The 21,918-nt window shown below is 55.7% G+C and overlaps 1 protein-coding gene across 2 annotated transcripts; it reads left to right on the top strand.

Moving 5' to 3' along the window:
• Positions 1–4,726: 4,726 nt before the first annotated feature.
• On the top strand, positions 4,727–19,666 carry CNDP1 (carnosine dipeptidase 1). Of its 2 annotated transcripts, XM_045188033.3 has the most exons (12): positions 4,727–4,955; positions 5,080–5,255; positions 5,692–5,841; positions 6,489–6,651; positions 7,551–7,639; positions 10,601–10,798; positions 11,960–12,044; positions 13,065–13,225; positions 14,210–14,374; positions 16,340–16,481; positions 18,122–18,269; positions 18,452–19,666. In XM_045188033.3, exons 2-12 carry the CDS (start codon positions 5,163–5,165, stop codon positions 18,540–18,542), a joined length of 1,485 nt encoding a protein of 494 aa, XP_045043968.2. In that variant the 5' UTR covers positions 4,727–4,955; positions 5,080–5,162; the 3' UTR covers positions 18,543–19,666. The 2 variants fall into 2 exon arrangements, with proteins under 2 accessions (XP_045043968.2, XP_071075658.1); XM_071219557.1 differs by having other exon boundaries at positions 4,727–5,255.
• The last annotated feature ends 2,252 nt before the right edge of the window (positions 19,667–21,918 follow it).

Consider the following 21,918-nt stretch of genomic DNA (forward strand, 5'->3'; position numbering starts at 1 on the left):
TGGACTCCCAGGTCAAACGTGGATGGGAAGAGGGCTGCTGTTTGGCCGCCTGCCTTCACTCTACAGAACAGAACGGTGGCCCTGGAAGTTGTTCCTTTGGCCTTCACGACCTCTGCCCCCTCTACTCCCTGGGTCCACCCCCGCCCCTGGAGTCACCTGTACAGTGTCCTAAGCCTTGGGTTCTGCCCTCTCCGCATCTCCGCCCAAGCACCCTGGCTTCCTTCCAGTCCCCATGGAGGCTTCTCCTTGGAGGAGGACTTGCTGTCGGTCACTCTGCACTCAGGGGACCCAGTCCTCCGGGCTGCCTGCCCGGAGGCCCTTGCACTTCACCTGGAGTTCTGTGTAGAGATGAAAGGCTTTGCCTGCTAAGGGGACAGTGCGCAGATAGAGCAGAGGCCGCCCAGGGACCGGCGAATCCCAGGGCCGCTGTGTTGCTGTCCCGTCACTGCGTGGCGGGGGCCAGCTGCCAACAACACAGCTGCCTGTTCTCACACGGAAACAGGCAGAACCTGGCTGGGTGCGCTCCTGACCCAGGAGAGCAGGGCATGGGGGCCCTTTGCAACCAGAGGGAAAGTCGGGTTCATTCTGCTCTTGCGACTTTGTGATGTCTGGGTCGGAAAGCTTATGCCAGACCTGTGCGGGTCCTTAAACCATCTTGTACTAGTTAGTGAGGACATGCGCCCGGCTGCTGTGGCCGAACCAAGCAAGGCTTCCCCTGGAGGACAGTTAGACGGAGCTCACAGACATGAGGTCTGCGCAGCCAGGCCGGGGCTGGTGTGGGTGCCTCCTCTGCCTGCCTCCCACCATCTCGTGGGTGTGACCTCTGCCCGGCAGCCTGTCGCCCCAGCTGCACTCAGCCTGGGGACTGGGAGGGGCAATCCAGAGGGAGCAGACACTCCTGCCTTTGGCAACTTTCTCCCAGCAAGGACTCTGGGCTGCAGCTGATGGCACCAGAGCAGGGAGGTAGGCCTGCCCAAAGTTCTTACCGCTGGGCAGGAGAGGACACAGACACTGGGGAGGCAACCTTCACATCCGCCTGTTACACCACTGGTATGCTGTGCCATTCGTCCCAAGGAAAACCGAGAAAAACTAGAGAAAACAGTAGCATCTGCATCCATCCAGAGGCTTCCGGAGTACCAGGAGTGGCGAGGGGAAGCGGCCTCAGCCCAGATTGGCCTTTTGTGAAATGTCATTTTGAGCTGCTTATCTTTAAGAAGTCAAAGACCTAGGAAGAACCTTTGTCCTTCCCCCACCTGCCTCTAAGATTCGCATGGGGCCTGCCCCAGGGATGGGGCTGTCATCTTCGGTGACTAGCAGGGAGGAGCCTTGCAAGGCATTGACCTTAGTGCTCTCCAGGTTCCCTAGTTCAAGACGGTGCAGCGGACGTGTGCCTTGTCCAGCCTGGGCCACCTGCCCACGCCAGCCCTCAGCTCCAGCTGGAACCTGATTCCGAGCCCTCCCTGCACCCCCGCCTGCGCCAGGCTGCTCCTGTACCCTGCTGTCTGGTGATCCCCACTTCCAAGTGCTGCTGTGCCTTCACTGGGCCTCCCTGCCAGCGGCACATAGGGGTGGGGATCCCCTTGGGTTTGGGACCGAGCATGAGCTAAGCTCTTCTTTGAGGTCCGACTCACCTGTCCCATCATACCTGAGACTGGAGGGCGATGGAGACACTTGTAGTTCTCGGGACTTTCAGGGGAATTCTGTTTCTCAAAATGGCCTCCTCCACCCCAGGGGTTTCCAGGCCGCCCTCCGAAAGCCTCACCCTGACCAGCTCACTCCTCGAGGCTCGCTGCCACAGTTCACCTGGGCGGGCATGCCTGGCTCAGTCCAGCTCCGCGGGGAGTTAACAGGATCCAGAAGGGCCTGTGGGGGAGGGGGTAGGTTTGGCTCTCATTTCTAATCCCGTGGTGGTGAAATAGACCAATAAGGCGTCTTTCCTGTATTATCACAAAGCCATCAGCCCAGTCGCAGGCACAGCCACCTTCGTAAAGCAAGTGCACAGGACTCGACTGGGTAGGTGGGGTTTTCGCACGAAGTTTCTGATGCGGAAGGGTTTGGCTGACGGGCCACTGAGTGCGTGGGGAGGAACCAGGCTGGGCGCAGGCCCTGTGCTGGGGGGGAGGCCGGAATACTTTCATTTCAACTCTTTACTCTGTTCAGCAGCAAACTGTGTGCCTCACTCCCAGCCTCGGCTCAGGACGCCTGCTGTATTCCCAGCAGGAGACAGAAGTGCCCTAAGTGTCACTGGTTAAGGAGACAGAAGCGCTGCAAGTGTCATTGGATAACGCAGCCCATGGCAATTTCCAAGTCACCCAGGCCGCTGGCAGCTAAGCACAGGCAGAGCCGGGAGGGTGGTGGAACCCAGGGCCAGCTCAGTGGGAGGAGGGGCTCTGAGGACAGAAGCTGAGTTGATTGGGAGAGGACAGTGTGGGGTGGGCACCACTTCAGAAAGTCTCCAAAGTGTAGGATTTAAAAATGAGGCCCAGTGCAGGGGCACTGAGAACTCCACACCTGAGAGCCGAGAGCTGGAATTAGCAGGGTGCTGGGGAGCATGTAGGGTCCCCTCTGCGAGGGTCCTGCAGTGGGGCTTCTCCGGCTGGGCCTGGGCTACCTGCCCCACCAAGAAAACTCTGAGACCAAGCCTCCAGCTCCTCTCCCTGACCCCCACCCCTTCCTGTCCTCCAGCACAGGCCAAAGCCTGCAGTAGCGCCTGGCCCTTCAGGGTTTTGTTGTGTACTTCGTTCTAAGTCAAGTGTGACTGAAACGAGAAAACAAACAGAAAGGGGACCCTACCCAGGGTCTTACAGCCCATCTCTGTGGCCACAGCCCGTGGGGCCTGGTGCTCCACGGGGAGCTGCAGACCTTGGGGCACCGCCACTGGGGACAGCCCTGCCGGAGGCCGACCATGTGCGCCCTTCCGGCTGGGAAGGTCGGGGCCCCTACTGAAATCCCTACTGTTCTCAGCCCTTGCGACCACTGCTTTCTACCTTTTCTTTAAATGCCCCGTTTCGGTTTTTATTGAGAGGAGCACCACCCAATTTTTCAGTGGAAATGGAATGGATCGGCCGCAAAAAATAGCCCACTCCATTTCAGAGAGCCTTTCCCGGGCGCCCAGAGCTTCCTTTCCCGCCGCTGCCAGTCCCCAGGAGTCCTTTCCTCTCGAGTCACGAGTCACGTGCAGCCGCTGGGTCTTGGATCTGCCCCATGGAGCTGGGCTGGATCCAGAGCCGCTCCCGTTGGGATGAGGCAAAGGATGCTCAGGGGCGGCTCACTGGCGCTGTCTACGGCCCAAACTCTTAATCTGCTTGTGAATGAGCCTGCCTCACTTTGACCGTGAATGTTCCCTTATAGACATTTTTCATGCTCGATAATATATTTATATTGCATATTTATATTGAGTGTTTATATTTATGGTTACTATTTTTATTGCAACTGTATTGCAATGTAACTCACATATCTTACAATTCACGTATTTAAAGTGTCCAATGGTCCAGTGGTTTTTAGTATGCTCAGAATCGCACGATCGTTGCCAAAAGCAGCTTCAGAACCTTTCGTCACCCCAGAAAGAACCCCCCTGCTCACTATCCTCAGTCCCTCCCCACCTCCCCCAGTTCTGCCAGCCCCCGGCCACCACCAGTCTGCTCTGTGTCTCAGGGTTCGACTGTTTTTCTGGGCACTTCCGGTCGGAGGGCTGGAACCACGCGTGGTGTTTGGTGCCGGGTGCCTCACACCGAGCACGGTGTCCAGGGCTCTCCCACACTGCAGCGGCACCTCCTTCCTTCCTGTGGCCGAGCGACATTCCACTGTGCGTGAGCCCCACGTTCTGCTTGTCCGCCCACCACGGATGGACACTTGGGGTGTGGCTATTGGACATGAAGTTACTGTGGATGCCCACGTACGAGTTTCTGCGTGGACACACGCCTTCATCTCCCTCGAGGGCGTACCTAAGAGCCGAACTGCCGGGCAGACGTTTAATCACTTGAGAACAGACAGACGGTTTTCCAGAGCGGCTGCGCCACTCTGCGTCCCCAGCATGGTGTCCCCGGGTCCCAGGGTTTCCACACCTTCGCAAACACTGGTCCTCATCTGACATTTGATTTTAACCTAAGAGTAGGTGTGAGGCGGCTCCTCCTTGTTTGATTTGCGTTTCCCTGGTGGCCAATGATGTTGAGCCTCTTTTCACATGCTTAATCGATCATTTGCATATTGGCTTTGGAGAAATGTCTACTCAAGTTGGGTTGATTTGTCCTGTACTATTGACTGGTAGTGGGTCTGTATAGTCTAGACCCACGTCCCTACCTCGGCTCTGTTGGTGCCCGGAGCTGGAGGCCAAGGAAAGAAGCCGTCTGGACCTGATAGGGCTCTCAGAAATAAAGTCTGTTTTCAAAACGTGCCAAAGCCCACAAGGAAGAGATGCCTTGGGTGAAGGTAACGAGTTAGTTCCGAGCCTGGAGGTCCTGCCGTCCAGTTTTCTGCTGTGTGGCCTGGAGCCACCACGGGGGTGTGGGATGACCAGGAGGGGCGGAGTCACAGGCAGGTCCCACATTGACCAGGAGAGAGGGAAGGAAGGGACCCATCTGGGACAGAGGCAGCGAGGTGGGAGGGACACACGAGCAAGCCATGGGCCAGCAGCTCCCAGGTGGGCGGGGCAGCCAACAGCGCGTAGATTATCTCCGGTTCTTCCCAGTTGTTTATCACTGCGTGGCTGTAGGACTCTCTGGGAAGTACCCCAGCTTCAGGAGCGGACAGAAGGAAGCCCCCCACGCCAGCACCGCACAGGGTTTGGAAAGTCCTCACAAAACACGTCTTCTAATAAAGTGGTTAATCGCACATGAAGAAGTTTTGAAAGCGATCACACGTCTCCCCCTTACAAACAGTGCTCTCGGCACCACCTGCATCACGACGCGGAGGGAAGTGACCGACGGGCAAGGCTGGCCAGGAACCAAGTGGCAAAGGTCGGTCTCTGTCTTATCACAGTGCTTGAGGGTTGAAAGTGGAGCGTTTGGCGAAAGAGAGGGCACCAGAGAGATCTCCGCCCCAGTGGCTGTTGGAGAACCGACTTCCTGCGGGCCTTTGCAGGGTTGAAGTCCAGACCCCGGCGCTTACTCTCATTCCGCCCCTGCTGTCCGCTCGCTTGAAGGCTTCTGCTGGTCGTGGGAGGCATGTCCTCACCGTCCTCACCATCCTCGCCGCCCGCCGGGCTGGTGCAGAAGCTCTTCCAGTACATTGACCTCCATCAGGATGAATTTGTGCAGGTGGGGGAGACTACACGGGGGGTGCTGGCGTGAGATCCCTTTGGGGTCGGGGTGAATGGCTGGTTGCTGGGAGATGTGGGGGTTTTGCCTGACAACTTATTTCCACATAACCTGCCTGTGATTTCTCATTGAATTAAAATAGTCACTGTTCATTAGATTTAGGGGTGAGAGCCTTCCCAGCCGTCCCTTCTAAAAGGGGCGCTCAGTTCAACACCTCTGACCTAGGCATGTCCCTCAACTGGCAGAGGTACAGGGCTCTTGCTGAGGTCCTCTGCACCCCCAAACGCAGCTGAAACCCGTCCCCCCCCAGACACCATCCCAGAGTGACACCTCCCATGAGCAGCAGCTTTGGGTCCAGGGTTCCGCCACACTCAGTGTCAAAGTAGCTTGTCCTGGTGATTGTGTCTGCTTATCACCCTGTCCCCTGGCCTCACAGACGCTCAAGGAGTGGGTGGCCGTTGAGAGTGTCTCGGTTCAGCCTGTGCCCCGCCTCACACAAGAGCTGCTCAGAATGATGGCCCTGGCTGCAGCGGCGCTCCGGCGCCTGGGCGCCCGCGTGGACCTTGTGGACTCTGGCTCTCAGCAGGTGCTGGCGGCCCCTGGCTCCCCACACCTCCCTGTGCACGGGCCACTCTGCCCCGCGCTGGGCCGGGGTGGGGCTTGCCCTGACCCTGGGTGAAAACTCCCCCTAGTGACCTCAGTCCCTGGCAGGTGCAGAGCTTCTCCTCGTCCTGCAGGGGGCCCTGCTGCTGACCTCTCCTCCCCTCAGGACTTGGGGTCGGGGGGCAGCGCGAGGGGAGGAGGGGAGCGAGGGGCGACTCATTCTGGAGAGGCCCCTGTGCTGCTCACACCCCGCACACAGGCTCCCCTGCCGCCTTTCCCCTGAAGCCCCAGTGCGTCTTTCTCCAACGATCCAGTCACTGCCACTCGGCCACAAAGGGCGACCTGTAACCCTGACACCTGGCACCTCCTGGGTCAGCGCTGACGAGTCTCCCCTGTTTCAGCTCCTTGTCATCTGTGTCTGAGGAAGTGCTTCGCTTTAACCGTGTTTCCTGTTTGAATTACCGGCCTCGTGCTGCCCCTCTGAGAGCCGCATAAAGGGTGGTCGGAAAATTAAGTGGGCTCCACAAGTTCCCGGGGTAGAAACAGGACCCCCAACATCGTGGCTTTGCGTTTTCTGGAAGAACTAAAAACAGCATTTATTGAAAAAAGTGACCCGTTTTCCCTCCGCAGCTGCCTGATGGTCAGACTCTGCCGATACCCCCCATCATCCTGGCCGAACTGGGGGACGAACCGAAGAAGCCCACCGTGTGCTTCTACGGCCACCTGGACGTTCAGCCCGCAGCGCAGGCCGACGGGTGGCTCACGGATCCGTTCGTGCTGACGGAGGTGGACGGTCAGTGCGGGGCCACAGGCAGCGGGGTGCTCCTGGGGATTCGGGATTGCTGGCGGGGCTGACGGGTTTCAGAGGTGCCTTCTGTTCTGGACTTCAGGTCTCACCCTGTCCTTAAGAATGAACAAAATGCGCCCCAGCTGGTGTGGCTCGGTTGGTTGGTCATCGTCCTGAAAGCTGAAAGGTCACCTGTTCAGTTCCACGTGCCTGGGTTGTGGGTTCGGTCCCTGGTCGTGTTGGGGCGTGTGTGAGAGGCAACGGATGGATGTTTCTCTCCCTGTCTTTCTCCCTCCCTTCCCCGCTCCCTCTCTCTCTCCAAAAAAAAAGGCCATTCTCATGGTCTCCATCTTGTCCAATCTTGTCCACTGAGGACGATTTTCTTGCCTCATGATGGAAGCCACAGCCCTGCACACCCCTGGGTGAAGTAGCGCCGTGGGGTGGAGCCCTGGGTTGTGAGGAAAACAGTCACCTCAGTCACACCCTTCCTTTCTGAAAATACCAATGCGATGCCTTTTAAAGGAGAGAAGGAGACAGGTTCGTGGAGCTACAGATACCCTCTTTCCATCCTTTCGCTAGTTGTGAGGTCTCTGAAGGAAGGGCTAGGTTCTGGAACGTTCGGTGACAAACCCTCAGATCCTTTTCCATGAACTTGGAGAAAGTAGCTAATTACTTTTCAGGCCAAACGGATCTGTGTGTGTCAAACGAGCTTGCGTTTTCTGACCAGCTGGCGGCCGCACTGTGTGCGCACGAGAAATCATGCTTTGGGATTTCGGAGCCGGGTTCATGCCTGGAAGGAGAAGGCACTGTGACAGTGGTGACCCGTAGAACGACCTTTGTTTGGAAGTCACTCAACTTGGCAGAGGTCTCCCCGCCCTTCTGAAAATGCTTCCCCTGTTTTCAAGGGAAACTTTATGGACGAGGAGCGACAGACAACAAAGGCCCCGTTTTGGCATGGATTAACGCCGTGAGCGCCTTCCGGGCCCTGGAGGAAGTAGGTACCCGGTGAGCTCTGGGAGGGAGGGTGCTGGCCGTGATGGTGGCACTGACAGTGACCGAGGTGATGATGAGGATGGTGGTGGTGCTTTGAGTCCCTCGCTGTTCTACAAGCTGTGGCCTGAATTACGTCCTTCCCTCTTCCCAGCGGTCTTTGGAGATGTGTGTTATTACAATCGCACCCATTGTACAGGTGAGGAGGGTGAGGCTGCCCAGGTCAGGGGCTGCTCGGAGCCACCCAGCTGGGCCGGGGCCGGGTCCAGGGCCGGCACGGCACCCCAAGCCTGTGCTGCTGGCCACGCTGAGAAACAATGTACGACAGGAGACTGGGGGAGCCCCTATCTGCCGGGACCTGCCTTTTTTACCCTTGTCTTATTTTAGCTTGTCTTTTTTTTAAATCTCCCCCTCCTTCTTATCACAAAGTCTGATTCTATTCGTAGAGACAGGTGTGCACTTTAAAAATACCTAAGCAGCTTTGACAATTACCAAGATAGAGACCTCTGGCACGTGATATTCTGTCTGAAACTAGGTCTCTGTCTGCTCTTGTGAAACACAGTTCTCAACAGGCGTCCCAACAGGTCGTGAAAGGTAGGGGTGCTGCTTCGAGTGGGGCTCCCTCTCTCGGACCACCGGAGGACCACGTCGGCGGGCCCAGGTTAGGGTCCCCAACCGTCCAATGTGTCATTCTCACAAGGCCGGTCACACCCCACACTGGAGTCCGAAGGGAGGTTTCGGTCTGGCGGTGTGGCCCTGGGCAGGCGGTGGACTCTCTCTGGGCCTCAGATCCTGTTCCGTCCAGGGGAGGGGGATGGTCTGGGTGGCCACTTTCTGACGCTGCGTTTACTGGACGGCGGACTTCCGTTTCACACAGAAGTGGCCCATCCAGTTAGTGAGCTTGAGACAGGGGAGGCTGGCCCTCGGCTCCCCTCCGTGGACTTTGTGGGGCTGATCCTCAAAGCAGGGAGCCTGCGACCTTCTGCCCCACATGGCTTCATTGACTCAAAGCACTTTTGCACCTGGAGATTGAAGACCGGGGTTCAAGGCCAGGTTTCTGGGCTGGTCTCCACCCAGCCTCTTGCAGGAACAAGCAGGGCAACAGGGGCCCAGCTCCAGGCACCGACTCAGCCCTGGCCCCCCAGTCCTGCCCCTCAGCACAGGGCCTGAGGAGGCGGTGTCTCTCCTCGGAGGACATTTCATCGGGTGCCAGGGGCTTCCCCTTTGTGAGCTTATTTTCTCCAGCGACCAGAGAGGAGGGCCGTGCTGCCCTTGGCTCAGGCGCTCCTTCTCGCCGAGGAAGACGGCCCCCGGGCCGCTGCCGCCTCGTCTTCTGGGTGCTCGCACTAAACAAGCCCAAGCGTCTCAGGTGGTTTTTCCTCCCTCTCCTCCTTTCTTTGTTTTGAATTCCCCCTTCTTTCTTAAGAGAAGTAAAGCAATATTTACAAGGAAGTCCTATATAAAGACCCAAGTCTGCTTTGCTTTTCCATTTCAACTCTGAAACGTGCCTAGTTACAAACGAAACAGAAGCATTCTCTGCCCGCGGGCCAGTCAGTTAACTCTCTCTCTCGAAGCCCGTTTTCCCTGGTCTGTGAGCCAGGAATGGCATTTCCACCTGCGGGCGCCGAGCGGGGCGAGTGGAGGGCAGGGTCAAGGTGCCCCCGTGCCTTCAAGCCCCAGTTTCTCTCTCCCTGGAGCCCACCCGCCCTCCCATCCTCTCTTCCTGTCTCCCTGGTGCCCGGACCTCTAACTGTGGGTCACCTCACCAGGCGCTCTCACCAAGAGCATGTGCCGATGCCCAGAGAGTCCAGTGAGCGCCCAGCGGTGAAATGGCGTGTCCGGGTCCCTGGGGTGCCCAGGGACAGAGCAGAGGCCAAAACCCAGGCCTGCCTGCTGGTCTGTCTTCCTCCTCCAACACTTTGTAGCCATTGGCTTGTATTGTATTAATCACATTTTGCCAGAAAATTCTTAGGCTTTCCAACTACTTCTCAGTCATTGTTTGCTAGTTAAGTGTGAATGAAGAGCTTTCAAATATTAAGATTTCAGAACTGTAGCTGGACTTCCTAAGACACATAGAAATGTGGTCAAGTGACACATCCAACGGATGGCCCAAGGTCACACTTTCTAATACATAATCCCCTGCTCATCCTGCCTTTGTTAATCTTTGGCGATTCCATCCCGCTCATTAGCTCATTAGCCCTAATTAGTGTGTTTGGGCTGTCGTTTGTCTGCATATCATCACTTTTAAAGCCTCCTAGGTATCTTCTGCTCCAGGAAGAGGTCTTTGACCTCCCCTTTTCATGTGCCTCACAGAGATACAAAGTTATAAATTATAGAGATACAATAAGATCAAAACCAAAGAGGCACGCTGTAAAAATTTTAAGGGCGCTATTCATGCCCTAATATTAACTGGAGAAAAGTTCCATTTTGCTGCATGATCAAAGCTTTTGAATAAGTTAAAAGGCTGGCTGAACTCGTAGTTGAAAAATAACAGATACTTGAAATAAAAATTATCCCGAGGCTTAAACATTAGACAGTCTTTCAAAGGAAAGAGTTCTCATTTATCATGCTCAGAATTATGAGGACAGAAAAGAGATTAGTAATTGAGTAACCTTTCTCAGAAAATTCCTTTTGGGGAGAGGGAAGAAAGGGTGTCTGCTCTGCGGCACGGATGTTGCTTTTATAAGGAAATCCTTCCCCAAATCCTGTATCGACAGCAAATCGATGGGCACTGTGGAATGACTGCACTGGGCATTTCCTTGAATTCTCCTTCCCACTCTGAGGGAAAACTCCTCTGCCACAGGCAGAGGTGGGGGGAGTGTGAATGACCCTCACGTCGAATGCATGTAAACATTGACTGTATTTATGTTAGGTGTGCTCTAGCCCCGGATCTCACGGGGTGCGTGGGCGAGCTGTGCTTCATTTTGCCAGAACGGTTTGTTCCATTGTTACTTTCTTAATCCAGGATCTCCCCGTGAACGTCAAGTTCGTCCTTGAAGGGATGGAAGAAGCTGGGTCTGTGGCCCTGGAGGAACTTGTGAAGAGGGAAAAGGACGGGTTCTTCTCCCGTGTGGACTGCATCGTGATTTCCGACAACCTGTGGCTCAGCCAGAGGCCGGCGCTCATTTACGGGACGCGAGGGAACAGCTACTTCACGGTGGAGGTATATGCCAGCCGCCGTGGTGGTGCGCAGGCGGCGCCGGCCTGGGCTCTCTCACGGGCAGGAACGCAGCTCTGGGAGAGAGGAGAGTTCTCCTGGGCACTCGGCCTGGGGCACTGCAGAGGTTTGGGGAGTGAGGGTGTGCGGGGTTGTTCGTGAAGCTCCCACGCTGTGAGCGGTTGTGCTTTGAACGTTGTTCTGCGGACAGGATTCTGCTGGCTTGTGAGTCACCAGCCAGGTTTAGGACCTGCAGCTGTGGCGTCCTGAGGCAGGAAACACAGCCCCGGGGTTGAGGGGCTGTTCCCAGCCACTTGGGATTAGTGAGAGGAACAGTTCCAGCTCCCCGGCTGCCTGCCCATCTGGGGTCTGCGATGGAAGACGAGGGGCCCGCTCACCTGGCCGCACCTTGAACATGGGTGGAGCCAGAAAAGACCAGCTGGGCCAAAAAGATGGGAGGCGATGACCAACCTAGTTGGACCTGGGCAGCAGATTGGATGTGGTCCAAGGAATGTGGCCTAGGAGGGGTCCAAGGTCACTGCAAGGTGACAGATTAGCAGGACGGGGGGCCTCTGTGTTTTAGAGATGAGCAGGCTGGTAGGGAGCCAGCGTCGGAGAAGATGTTGAGTTGACTCTAGGTGTGGATTCAGGAAGTGGGAGCACACCAGGCAGGCCGGGCCTGTGGGGATGAGCACGGCGCGCTTGGGCTGTGCAGGAAGCCCAGCGAGTGGTTCTCGGAGCTCCGAGTGCAGAGGGAGGGCGTGTCCGAATAAGCTGGGGGCCAGCAGACAGAGAAGAGGTTGTTCGAGGACACTTTCATAGAATTGTCCTGCCGGCAAGAAAAGCATGCAGAGGAACTTTCTGGAAGGAGAATTTTTCTGGAAGGAGGGTGAGCAACAGATGGGGATGAAACCAAGAGTGACCTTGTTTAGAGCCGTGTTTGTGGAGCAGGCGGGGGCTGAAGCCCGTCCAGGGACTCGGGACGCAGGGGGATAGAGACAGGGGAGGCGCAGAGGCTCCGAGTAAAGTGGCCGGATGGGGCAGTGACCTCAGGTTGAGTCTCATGAGATGCTGCTGGGGCGTGTTTCCCACCGTGCGAACGCTATCAGCGGTCACCACAGCCACGACGGCGCTGAGCACCTGTCTTCCGGTTTACCTGTCTTCCAGGTGAAATGTAGAGATCAAGATTTTCACTCAGGAACCTTTGGCGGTATCCTCAATGAGCCGATGGCCGATTTGGTGGCACTCCTCGGTAATGTGTTACTTCCTTTCACTTTTCAAACATCTAGGGACCCCCTAACACACAGTTCTGTCTGACCCCGTGTGTCTCTCCTCCCCCGGCTTCCTAGCCCGCCCGGAATGGTGGTGGGAGAACAAAAGGCGTATCCTCAGCTCTGCCCCTTGGCTGGACGTTCCTTGGGCTTCTTAAGTCCACGTCACTTCTTTCATGGGCTGAAGCATTTCCTGATTTGCCCCTTTCGCTGCATGCTGTGGCACACCTGGCCGCACACCTGGCCACAGGCAGATAATGGCATGGCCCCGAGAGGCTTCTGGAGAAGCATTCAGAGATGGCGCCAAATGGACCGGCACCATGTGGCTTCCTTTCTCCACGTGCCAAGGCCCTAGGGAGCCACCCCTGCCTCCGGAGCTGCCGCAAATGCTGGCCGTGCACATGTGTGCACGTGCGTGTGTGAGAGTGTGTGTCCCAGGAGCCAGGGCTGCCGGGCAGCTTTGGGGGTGGGTCCCTGGGAATGGACGGGGGCTTCGCGTCCAGGGGCCTCGCTGGCAGGAGCCCCTTCAGCAGCCCCTGCAGGGACCTCCACTTGCATTTCTGTATTTTGGTTTCTTTTTAAAACAGAGGTTCTCAGGCCACATGAGCTCAGACCCCACAATACCTGCGCCTGCCTCACCTGGCACAGGGCACCTCTATACAAATTTTACAACCTGTTTGACAATTTAAGACAATACAACAAGCTGTTTTCCTTTAAAGTGTTTAAACTGTTTTCAGAAGACTAGAGATAGCATGCAACTTTATACACATACCCCCCCTGGAATGGGGAAGGCTGACTCTGCATTTTACCGGAGCTGACCCCGTCTTCCCTGGAACGTCACCTCTGGGATGGGCGCTGCTGCCAGTGGCTCTGCGTTGGGGACCAGAGCCAGGCACGAGGCCGGCTGCTGCCCCGAGAGCCGCCGTGGCCCCGCCGCAGGGCTGGGCTGTGGGCGCACATGTGATGGCAGCGCGACTTTGCTCCCGGTGTGTGCCCTGCAGGAAGCCTCACAGACGCCTCCGGCCGCATCCTGGTCCCTGGCATCTATGACCACGTGGCTCCTGTCACAGAGGAGGAGAGAGAGCTGTACGCAGCCACCGACCTGGACCTGGCAGAGTTCCGGCGCAGCGCCCAGGTGAAGAAGTTCCTGTTTGACACCAAGGTAGGGCGTGGGTTGATGGCGCCTGAAAGGGGTGACATGGAAGTCACTGCCCCTAGCACCTGGCTTTCTGTGAGCAGCTGACCACCCCAGCTCAGAGCCTAGGGCAGCTGGGAGCCCGAGGGAGGCCAGTTCCCACCTCAGGGCTGAGCCCCCGGGTCTGGAACCACCGGCCCCTCTGGGCCTGACCACAGGGCGGCTCCTGGTCTCACAGCCCTGCCTGCCCTAGTCAGCTTGTCAGGCTCAGTCCCACGCCAGCTGGGCTCCTGTCTGTTTAGAGAGTGAGGCTCCTCTGCAGTGATTCCAGCTCCCAGACCCCCCACTGTCGATTTTCCCAAACGAAACCTCGAGCCTCAGGGGCCACTCTGTGAATGACGGCATCGCCGCCTCAGTGCAGTTAGCAAACCCAGAGCCGAAAGTGTGGTTAAGGGGGATTCAGACTTTCTCCTCTTCCCTTCATCCTCGAGGCTTCCCTCTTGGTGCAGCTGTGGCTGCTCCCTGCGGAAATGCCTGGGGGACCGGCAGTGTGTGCTGGTCTGAGGGGTGGAGTTTACTGCTTCCCCAGACGGGCTCTGCGTGGCCCCAGCGAGGAGGAGCCGGCTCGATGTCTGCAGGGCGCTCGCTCGCCTTCTGAGTACCACCTGCGGGTAGCACAGCACGGGGGTGCCATCGTGCTGATTGGGGACGGAACTCTCACCGAACTCCAGTTTCTGAAACGGACCCCTGCCAGCTACTAAGTAGAAACTGCACAGCTCTGGTGACGAGGGCCCTTGTCCATGGCCGTGGCCTGGGCAGGTGACAGCACCCAGGACCTCACGTCCTGGGGGAAAAGGTCCCTTTTATGATTAGCCCGGAAAGTGCCACGCAGGGTGCTAATTAACTCGTTGGGAATGGTGTCGCAGACGCACAGAAATCAGTGATGTAAGCATTGCAATTGAATACTTTCAACTGACCATTTCTGTATATAACAAAATAACTTTAATTCAGGAGGAGATTCTGATGCACCTGTGGAGGTATCCATCCCTCTCCATCCATGGGATTGAGGGCGCGTTTGCTGAGCCTGGTATGAAAACCGTGGTTCCTGGCCGAGTCACAGGCAAGTTCTCCATCCGGCTGGTCCCCCACATGGATCCACCTGTGGTGGAAAGACAGGTAAGAGGCTGCCCAGCGGCCCGGCAGTGCCTTTCTGAGGGCTGCCGCCCTCCGCTGAGGGAGTGGCCCCCTGGCTGCCATCGAAGGACCGTTCGTTTCCAGGACGAAAGGGACTGGGACAAATGTGAAAAGCCCAGTGTTATTTTTGTTCGGTCCAGATCTCTTTCCTCGGTGATATGCAGCTACAGTGGTCGGATAGCCACGTGGAGGTGGAGTGATGGAAAATTTAAAAAGTTAGAGTAGCCATGAGAGCAAGATCGCCCGACGCAGACGAAGACGCTGGCTGCCGGCGCCGCAGCGAGCCAGACGGAGCCAGGCGCCGCTCGACACTGCCCACACCTCCCACGTGCACACTGCTAGGAGCCAATAGTGGAAGTGTCATCCCATGGGGGGGCTCCGCCCCCGGGGCCCCCCAGCCGCCACGGATGAGAATAAGTCTACCAAGACATGATCTGCTTGGGGAGGAGAGGTGGCTGATCTCTCAAAGGAGAAGGGCCAAGAGCCTTTTCCTTAATGGGCTTTTATTAGGTTCATTTTGCACAGGAACACAGGTAAAGCTCATCAGTCATTGTCAGGCAGTAAGGGTCAAACAATAGATACCATATAGAGAACTCAGAGGGCTTATTCTGAGTCAGGGTCAGTTAGTTAAAGGGCTATAAAACCTTGGGAAACAAACTCATTTCCGGCCTGGACCCTTATCACTTAAGCTGAGGGTATAAACAAAGCAGGTTTCACAGGGTTTTATGCATTCTTTCTTAGGCCTGATCGGCCCCCCAGGGAGTCCGCCCTTTCCAGCACAGGGCTGCACCACCCTCTGTCATTGTTTCAGGCTTAAGTCAGGCAGGGGAAGTAAGGCAGCCAAGAGATTAGGAGACTTCTTGCAGACAGAATGAGGACTCAGGTTATGTCAAAGCCAAGGGGCGAGGGTCCATCACCTCCTTTTTCTATAGCCCCCTGAGTCCTTCCCTGAGGGCCCCTTTGTGACCATGCCTGTCTTAGGTCATCCCTCCCTTAAGGAATCTTGCCCATCATTGGCTAACTGGTCAAGCTCAGGGCCAAGCAGGGTAAAGTAAATTGGGCAGGGGCAGTGCCAGGGAGATAAACTTTATCTCCTTAGTGGCTTATGGTCCCAAGGTCTCTGACTCAGCCTTAGCCATGGGGGTTACAGCTTCTGAAACCAGGCAGGGCGGTTCCCAACATCATCCGAACGAGTTAGTGTCCAAATCACCTGCCTGTTGTCAGGTTGCCCCAAGGTCAACACAGAGGAAACTCCGGATGAATGAGCTGAAGAGACACCTACCTCAACCCAACCCTCTCGGCTCCATTGTTCTCTTGGAAGCCACAGTTACATTCTAAAATACCCTCCCCCTCCCCCACTTCCTGTCCTCCCCCCTCTGCCTCCTTTCTCACCACAAGCAGTCCCTGAGGGCGGGGTCTTGTCCACCTTGCTCACGGGTGGGCATTCCCCCCACAGCCAAACCTAGAACAGTTCTTGCCACAGGACAGGTGTTCCATAAACGTTTGTTGAAGGAATGAATGGAAGAAATATCTCAGAGTGTAGACTTCTTCTGGGGGTGGGGGGTGGTTTCCATAGTATCAAGGGGGCCAGAGCATCCAAACAGGGGGACCTTCTGAGTGAGAAGTTAAACTTGTGTTAGGGTTCAGAATCCCTCAACATTCATACTAGCCACATTAGTCATGTCATCCATAAAGTCGTTCAAGTTTCAAAGTCACCGAAATCCCCAACGAGCAAACGTTAACAGTTGGACACTGCAGTCGATGGCAGGGGTGGGGGGCTGGCGATGGGAGGGGGTGACAGTGTGTGTGTGTCCCACGGGGTGAAGCCCGGCCTGGACCCATGGACCTGCCGGGTGGGGCTTCAGTGCTCCTCGGTGGGAGACTATGGTCACTGGCAGAGGGAGGGGCTCGAAATGCTCTGTCCCAGTTGGAAATGCTGCCTTGCAGGTGAAGCAGCATCTCCAGCGCGTCTTCTCCGGAAGAAAGAGTTCCAACCACATGGCCGTGTCTATGGCGCTGGGGCTGCGCCCGTGGGTCGCTGGCCTGGAGGACAGTCAGTACCTTGCAGGAAAAAGAGCCATCGAAACAGGTGGGACTGACGACATCTCGAGTTGCCCGTTCCCGCGGGACGGAGGGCTGGCTCCCGGGGTGGGGCAGGAGGCGGAGCAGAGCGTTAGGACTTGGGTGTCGGCCGTCCTGTCTGTGTCTGCCTTGCCGAGTGTGCCCTGAGCAGGGCTCCTTACACACCCTCTCGTGAGTGTGTTCGCCCGCTTTCCGACATCTCACGCTGCGTCACCCTTACCGTGAGGGGGGAAATGACAAGCACCTCTGTGACTCAATGCAGTGAGCTCAAGGGTGTGGGCACCGTTCGATTCTGGAGTTTTCCATTTAGTGTTTTCAGACCGCGGTTGACCACGGGTAACTGACACCATGGGAAGTGATACCGCGGATAAGGGGGGACTCCTGTGTTGGAGGTGCGGCCGCAGGCCACAGCCCCGGGGCTGGCAGGGCTGGGATCTGAGGTCCAGGCCCCGGAGAGGACCCCGTCTCTGCAGGGGTTCTCTGTCGGAGGGGCACACGTGAGAAGTCAGAGGACGAGACCACACTCCTCTGGGCCGTCGTTCGCACGGCCCGGCAGTGTGGCGGCACTTCACCAGGGGAACGTGGGGCGGAAGAGAAGAGGGGGAGCAGTGAGGAGGCCGCTGTGCTGCCCGCTGAGGAGAGATGTGCGGCCGAAACGTCCAGGTCGGCGAGAGAGGCCAGCAGTTCTCGCAGGAGCCACGGCAGCATCGTGTCTGTGGGCATCGCGTGGAGAAGCATGGGGACACTGTTCACACGCAGGCCCTGCTCTGAGGGTGAAGACCACCGGCGTGTCCTCTTTTCTGCCCTCGTCTGCTTTTCCCTTCCCCCCATCACTGGTGACTTGTCCTCTGGCCTAGAAGCACCGAACGCGCCTCTTTCTGGGCCCGAGGACGTCCATTAAACTGTTCGTGGGGCGCACCCAAATCCGAGTACACACACACTGAGACACTCAGGAGATAGCTGGCAGTAGCTATTTATTTACATATTTCTTACAAACCCCCCCCAAATCTCATTCCCACTTTGCCAATATTTAATGCACGAGACAACCTTATACAAGTAGTTGCGTCATCCGGGGTATTGCCAAAAATGCATGACCTCTTCCAATTGTGAGAAAACGGAGGAGCCCAAATGGAGGAACGTTTTACAAAATAACCCATCAGTACTCAGGAGGGTCAAAGGTCGTGACAGACAGGGAGGGACCGAAAAACTGGCACGGACTAGAGGCGGCTGAGGAGCAATGGCAAAGCGCGGTGTGGGATTCTGGGAAAGGGACAGAGTCGTGAAATTCATGTAAGGTCAGAGTGTAGTTAGTACTATTTCTTCAAGTTTAATGTCCTGCTCCTGGTAATTGTTCAATAGTTATCTAAGATGTTAACATTAGGGAAGTAGAATAAGGGGTACCTGGGAACTCTACTCTTTTTGTAACTTTTCCGCAAGTCTGAAATTAGTTCAGAACAAACATTTGTATTTAAGAAAATGTCTGTAGAAGTAGCCGGTTGTAAAGAAGGCAACTGCTGTTTCCTTCTGGACTCTACCGTCTACTTTAGAACGCAGCCTGCACGACAGCAGGGAGCGCGCTCCCCAGCACCGAGTGCAGTGGGGTCTCGTCCTTCCGTTGTTCCAATGCCTTTCTCTCCTGGGTTTCAGTGTTTGGAACGGAGCCAGATATGATCCGGGATGGGTCAACCATACCAATTGCCCAGATATTCCAGGATGTTCTCCAGAAGAGGGTGCTGATGCTTCCGCTCGGCGCCGTTGACGACGGCGAGCACTCTCAGAACGAGAAAATCAATAGGTAGGGTCCCGCAGGGCTAAGCCCCCGCTGCCCACCTCCAGGCTCCACGTCAGCAAGCCTTGGGCGTGCTGCATACTTCGGATTAAACTCGAACCCCCAGATCTTCCTGTTTCAACTGCAGGCCAGTTTTCCTCCATCATCTGAATGGGAATAACTGTGTTTCTCTTTACTTCGTTCTCTAGGCGGAACTACATAGAGGGATCCAAAGTATTTGCTGCCTTTTTCCTAGAGATGGCTCGGCTGCATGAACAACGACAGCACTGTCCAGCTTAGCTCTGACCCACGGACACATCTGCCCTCCCACAACCCGGTCAGGAGTGGAATAGAACTATCCAGAACATTTTGGCCCAGTAAGCAATGTTTTCCCTCCCATTTAAAATGCCTTTGGATGTCTGGACCAATACTATAACCTTGGGAATGGTTTAAAGTCCCCATTGCATGTCCTTCTAAAGTCACAGCTGCCTTCGCCAGCTTGACCTCCCCGAGGTCAGCCACAGCAGCCCAGGACTGGACCCTGCCAATCCTTCGACTGGACTCTGCCCTTGCAACTACTGGCCCGGTCACTGCCGCTTGCGTTCCGGGTCCAGCAGGACGCGTGGCACATACCCATTCCAGCCGGGGGCCCTCAGTGCTCGCCTTGCCCTCGCTTGTACCACCCCCTCCTTTCATCTTGAAAATGAAAACACTGGTGCCTGCCGCTGACCACCATCATTTCCCTGTGGGGGCGCTTTTAGAGGAGCCACTAAAACCCGAGGCCACGTTAGCCTTTTGCTTCCCCTTCATTTATTTATTTTTGTTCTGGAAAGTTCTGAACCAGAAAGGATCAACATCCATATCCTCCGCCCATTTGGGATTCCTTGGGTGAAGATGAGTATATTTTACCCGAAGCCGCTTTGCCCTAGTTGGGGTGGATGCCACCGAACACCCCTTCCAGTTTCTGTTCTCTCTTCCTCTCCACCAGTGAGGGCCCACGCTTGCTCTCTCCCCAGCGTCCGTGCAGGTGTGAATTCCCCACAGCAGAATCAACCCGGTAGAAGTTCCCTCCACCTGCTGGAATCCGACTCAATGGCTTCGTCTCAATTGCTCAAAGCTTTTAATAGCATCAGCGAGACACAGGGAGCTAATCAACTCTGACACGAGCATCACAGTGTCTATTTAAAGCAGCCAGCTAGTGAGCGTTCATTAATCATTTTGGTTAACCGTCTTGTTTGGCTTGATTGGCTTTGATGGTGTAAACGAACAAACAAACAAGAATGTAATTTTTCAAAGGTTGAGTGTATGTAAACAAACCAATTCAGTCTTTATGAATTCGTTATCTAAGTCACATTAATGGGGAAGAATTTAAGGGTTTATTAAAAATGTGTCTCTTGTGATTCCAAATAAAAACAAAGCATAACTCATCCCAGCTCTCCGTCAGCTCACCCTGACTCCGCTCTTAGAGAGGGGACCTCCCGGATAGGGGCCCCTGAAGCCCAGCCTGGTGGGCATGCCCAGAGGGCCCACTTCTCTGATTGGAGAGCATCGAGTCCTGGTGGCTGAGTGTGGGCAGGTGTTTGACACTCTTCGCTATTAAGCTCGCTCAAGCTCAGAGGGCTGCCCTCAGTCGTGTGCCATTCTGGGTTTTGTGGGCCTACCTGAGGCATCTGGCAGTGTCCCAAGATCTACCTGTGCCACAGGTCTGCAATGCTCCTTTATGTTTTTAAAAGGGCATTCAGATAAGTCAGTGAACAAAAGCTGGTGGTAAAATACATTGTGACTCCTTCTGAGCGAGGGGACATCAGTTCGACCCAGTCGCTGACTAGTGCGACGTCCTCTTGGACCTTCACGCCTGCTGACCCGAGGCCTGCAGTGTCTTGGTTAATTGTTCAGACAAATGAGGTCACTGGATCTAGAAGATTCCAGCCCAGAGATGCCTGAGAGAGTCCAGAGCCCGTGCTTTCTGCCCCACCCCCCCCGCCGCCACCAGGTCTCATAGGTCACCCCGGATTGTCTGCCCGGCCTCCAGCCCTCGTGATGTGCCAGAACACAGGCACCTTCCAGGCAGGTCCACTCAGAGAGGTGAGGGAAACCTACTGTCACTGGCCAGGGGACCAACTTATCAGTTGCGAGAAGACAAAGAGGTTGAGGAGAGAGAAATTCAAATATTTGCTTTAAGAGTTTTATAAAAGAAATATATGCACATGGATATACACGACCACCCCGTGCACCCGGGGGTACGTAGTGGCAGCCTGATCAGAGGGAACTGTGGTGTGCTGGGCGGGGTGTGCGTCAGGCTCAGGGGTTGGGGTGCTCAGCTGGACTTGGTGACACCCGCATGGAAAGCAGGGAGGACTGGGGGTGTTCCAGCTTCATGCTGTCTTCATAAAACAGAGTGTGCTGGCCGGGAACCCTGGGGGTGTGTGCACGGGGGTGCGGGCCTGTCAGAGACACACACCATCTGCACCAGGGGACCGGGGACATGCAGAGGACCTGCCCGGGGCCTCTTCTCACTTCACAGCTCATTCCGATGCAAATCTCTCCTGGCCTTTCTGTCTGCCAGAGGCCCTGTTGCCCAGCCAGCCCCCCTTCAGAGAATCAGCCCTCAGTCCTCTTAGTATTTCATATCTAAAGCTCGGTTCTTCCCAAACAGAAACTTTCCTTCATTCTCCCAAACCTGCCCCACCTGCCCCACCGCGGGGCTCCTTGCCCTGGTGAATGGACCTTTGGGATCCTGGGTCTTCTGGGACACTTTTCTCTTTCAAATCCAATTCAATGCCACGACCTGTCGATTCCATTGCTCAAAAGCCACCACGTCCTTCCGTTCTCACTGTCACCTCCCAGAGCCTGCAAGCCAAACCCTCTCCCTTTTGGTAGGTCATTGCAAAAGCCCCGACCTAACCTCTTTGCTTACCTGGCAGACCTCTCCAGTGTCCCTGTTACCTGCATGCAGCCTGCATGCCCCTCTCGCCTCGCTCAGCCGTACTCCTTGCGGCCTGGCAGTCCCACCCTTCCAATCCTTTTGGTCTCTCAAACCGAAAGCTCGTCTGCCCTGGCGCCTTCTCCTGGCTCTCCTGCCCTGGCTCACACTCACCAGCCTGGGCTCCATGTTATTCCTTGGGTCTCCGCTTAGCTGTGCTTTTTCAGGGAAGCCTTTTCCGGTTCCCCTGAGTGAGTCAGGTGTCCCTGCTCATCGTCAGTCTCCACAGTGCTGTCGTACCATTTATTAGAACAGTATTTAAAAAAAATCCTCACCTAAAGACATGTTTCTTGATTTTTAAAGACAGAGAGAGGGAGAGAGAGACATTGATGTGAGAGAGAAACTTTGATCGGTTGCCTCCTGTGTGTGCCCCGCCCATGGATCAACCTACAACCTAGGTCTGTGCCCTGCCCAGGGTTTGAACCTGAAACCTTTCTGGTAATACAGGGACGAATCTCCAACCAACTGAGCCACCCGGCCAGGACAGTGTTATACTATTTTAAGTATCAAGCTTTAAATGTATTCAATGTCATCTATTATTTTTAATGCTATTTTTCAATTCATTTGAACTAACTATACATATGATAGCTAAAAAATTGAATAATGACTTGAAGTCTTGATTATACAAGATGAAATAAGGTGTTTGCCTGTGTGGCAGTGCACCTGTGGTTCCGTCTGTCTGCCCTACCGCTC

Source organism: Desmodus rotundus, chromosome 10 (assembly GCF_022682495.2).
Source record: "Desmodus rotundus isolate HL8 chromosome 10, HLdesRot8A.1, whole genome shotgun sequence".
In the NCBI taxonomy this organism is placed as follows: domain Eukaryota; kingdom Metazoa; phylum Chordata; class Mammalia; order Chiroptera; family Phyllostomidae; genus Desmodus; species Desmodus rotundus.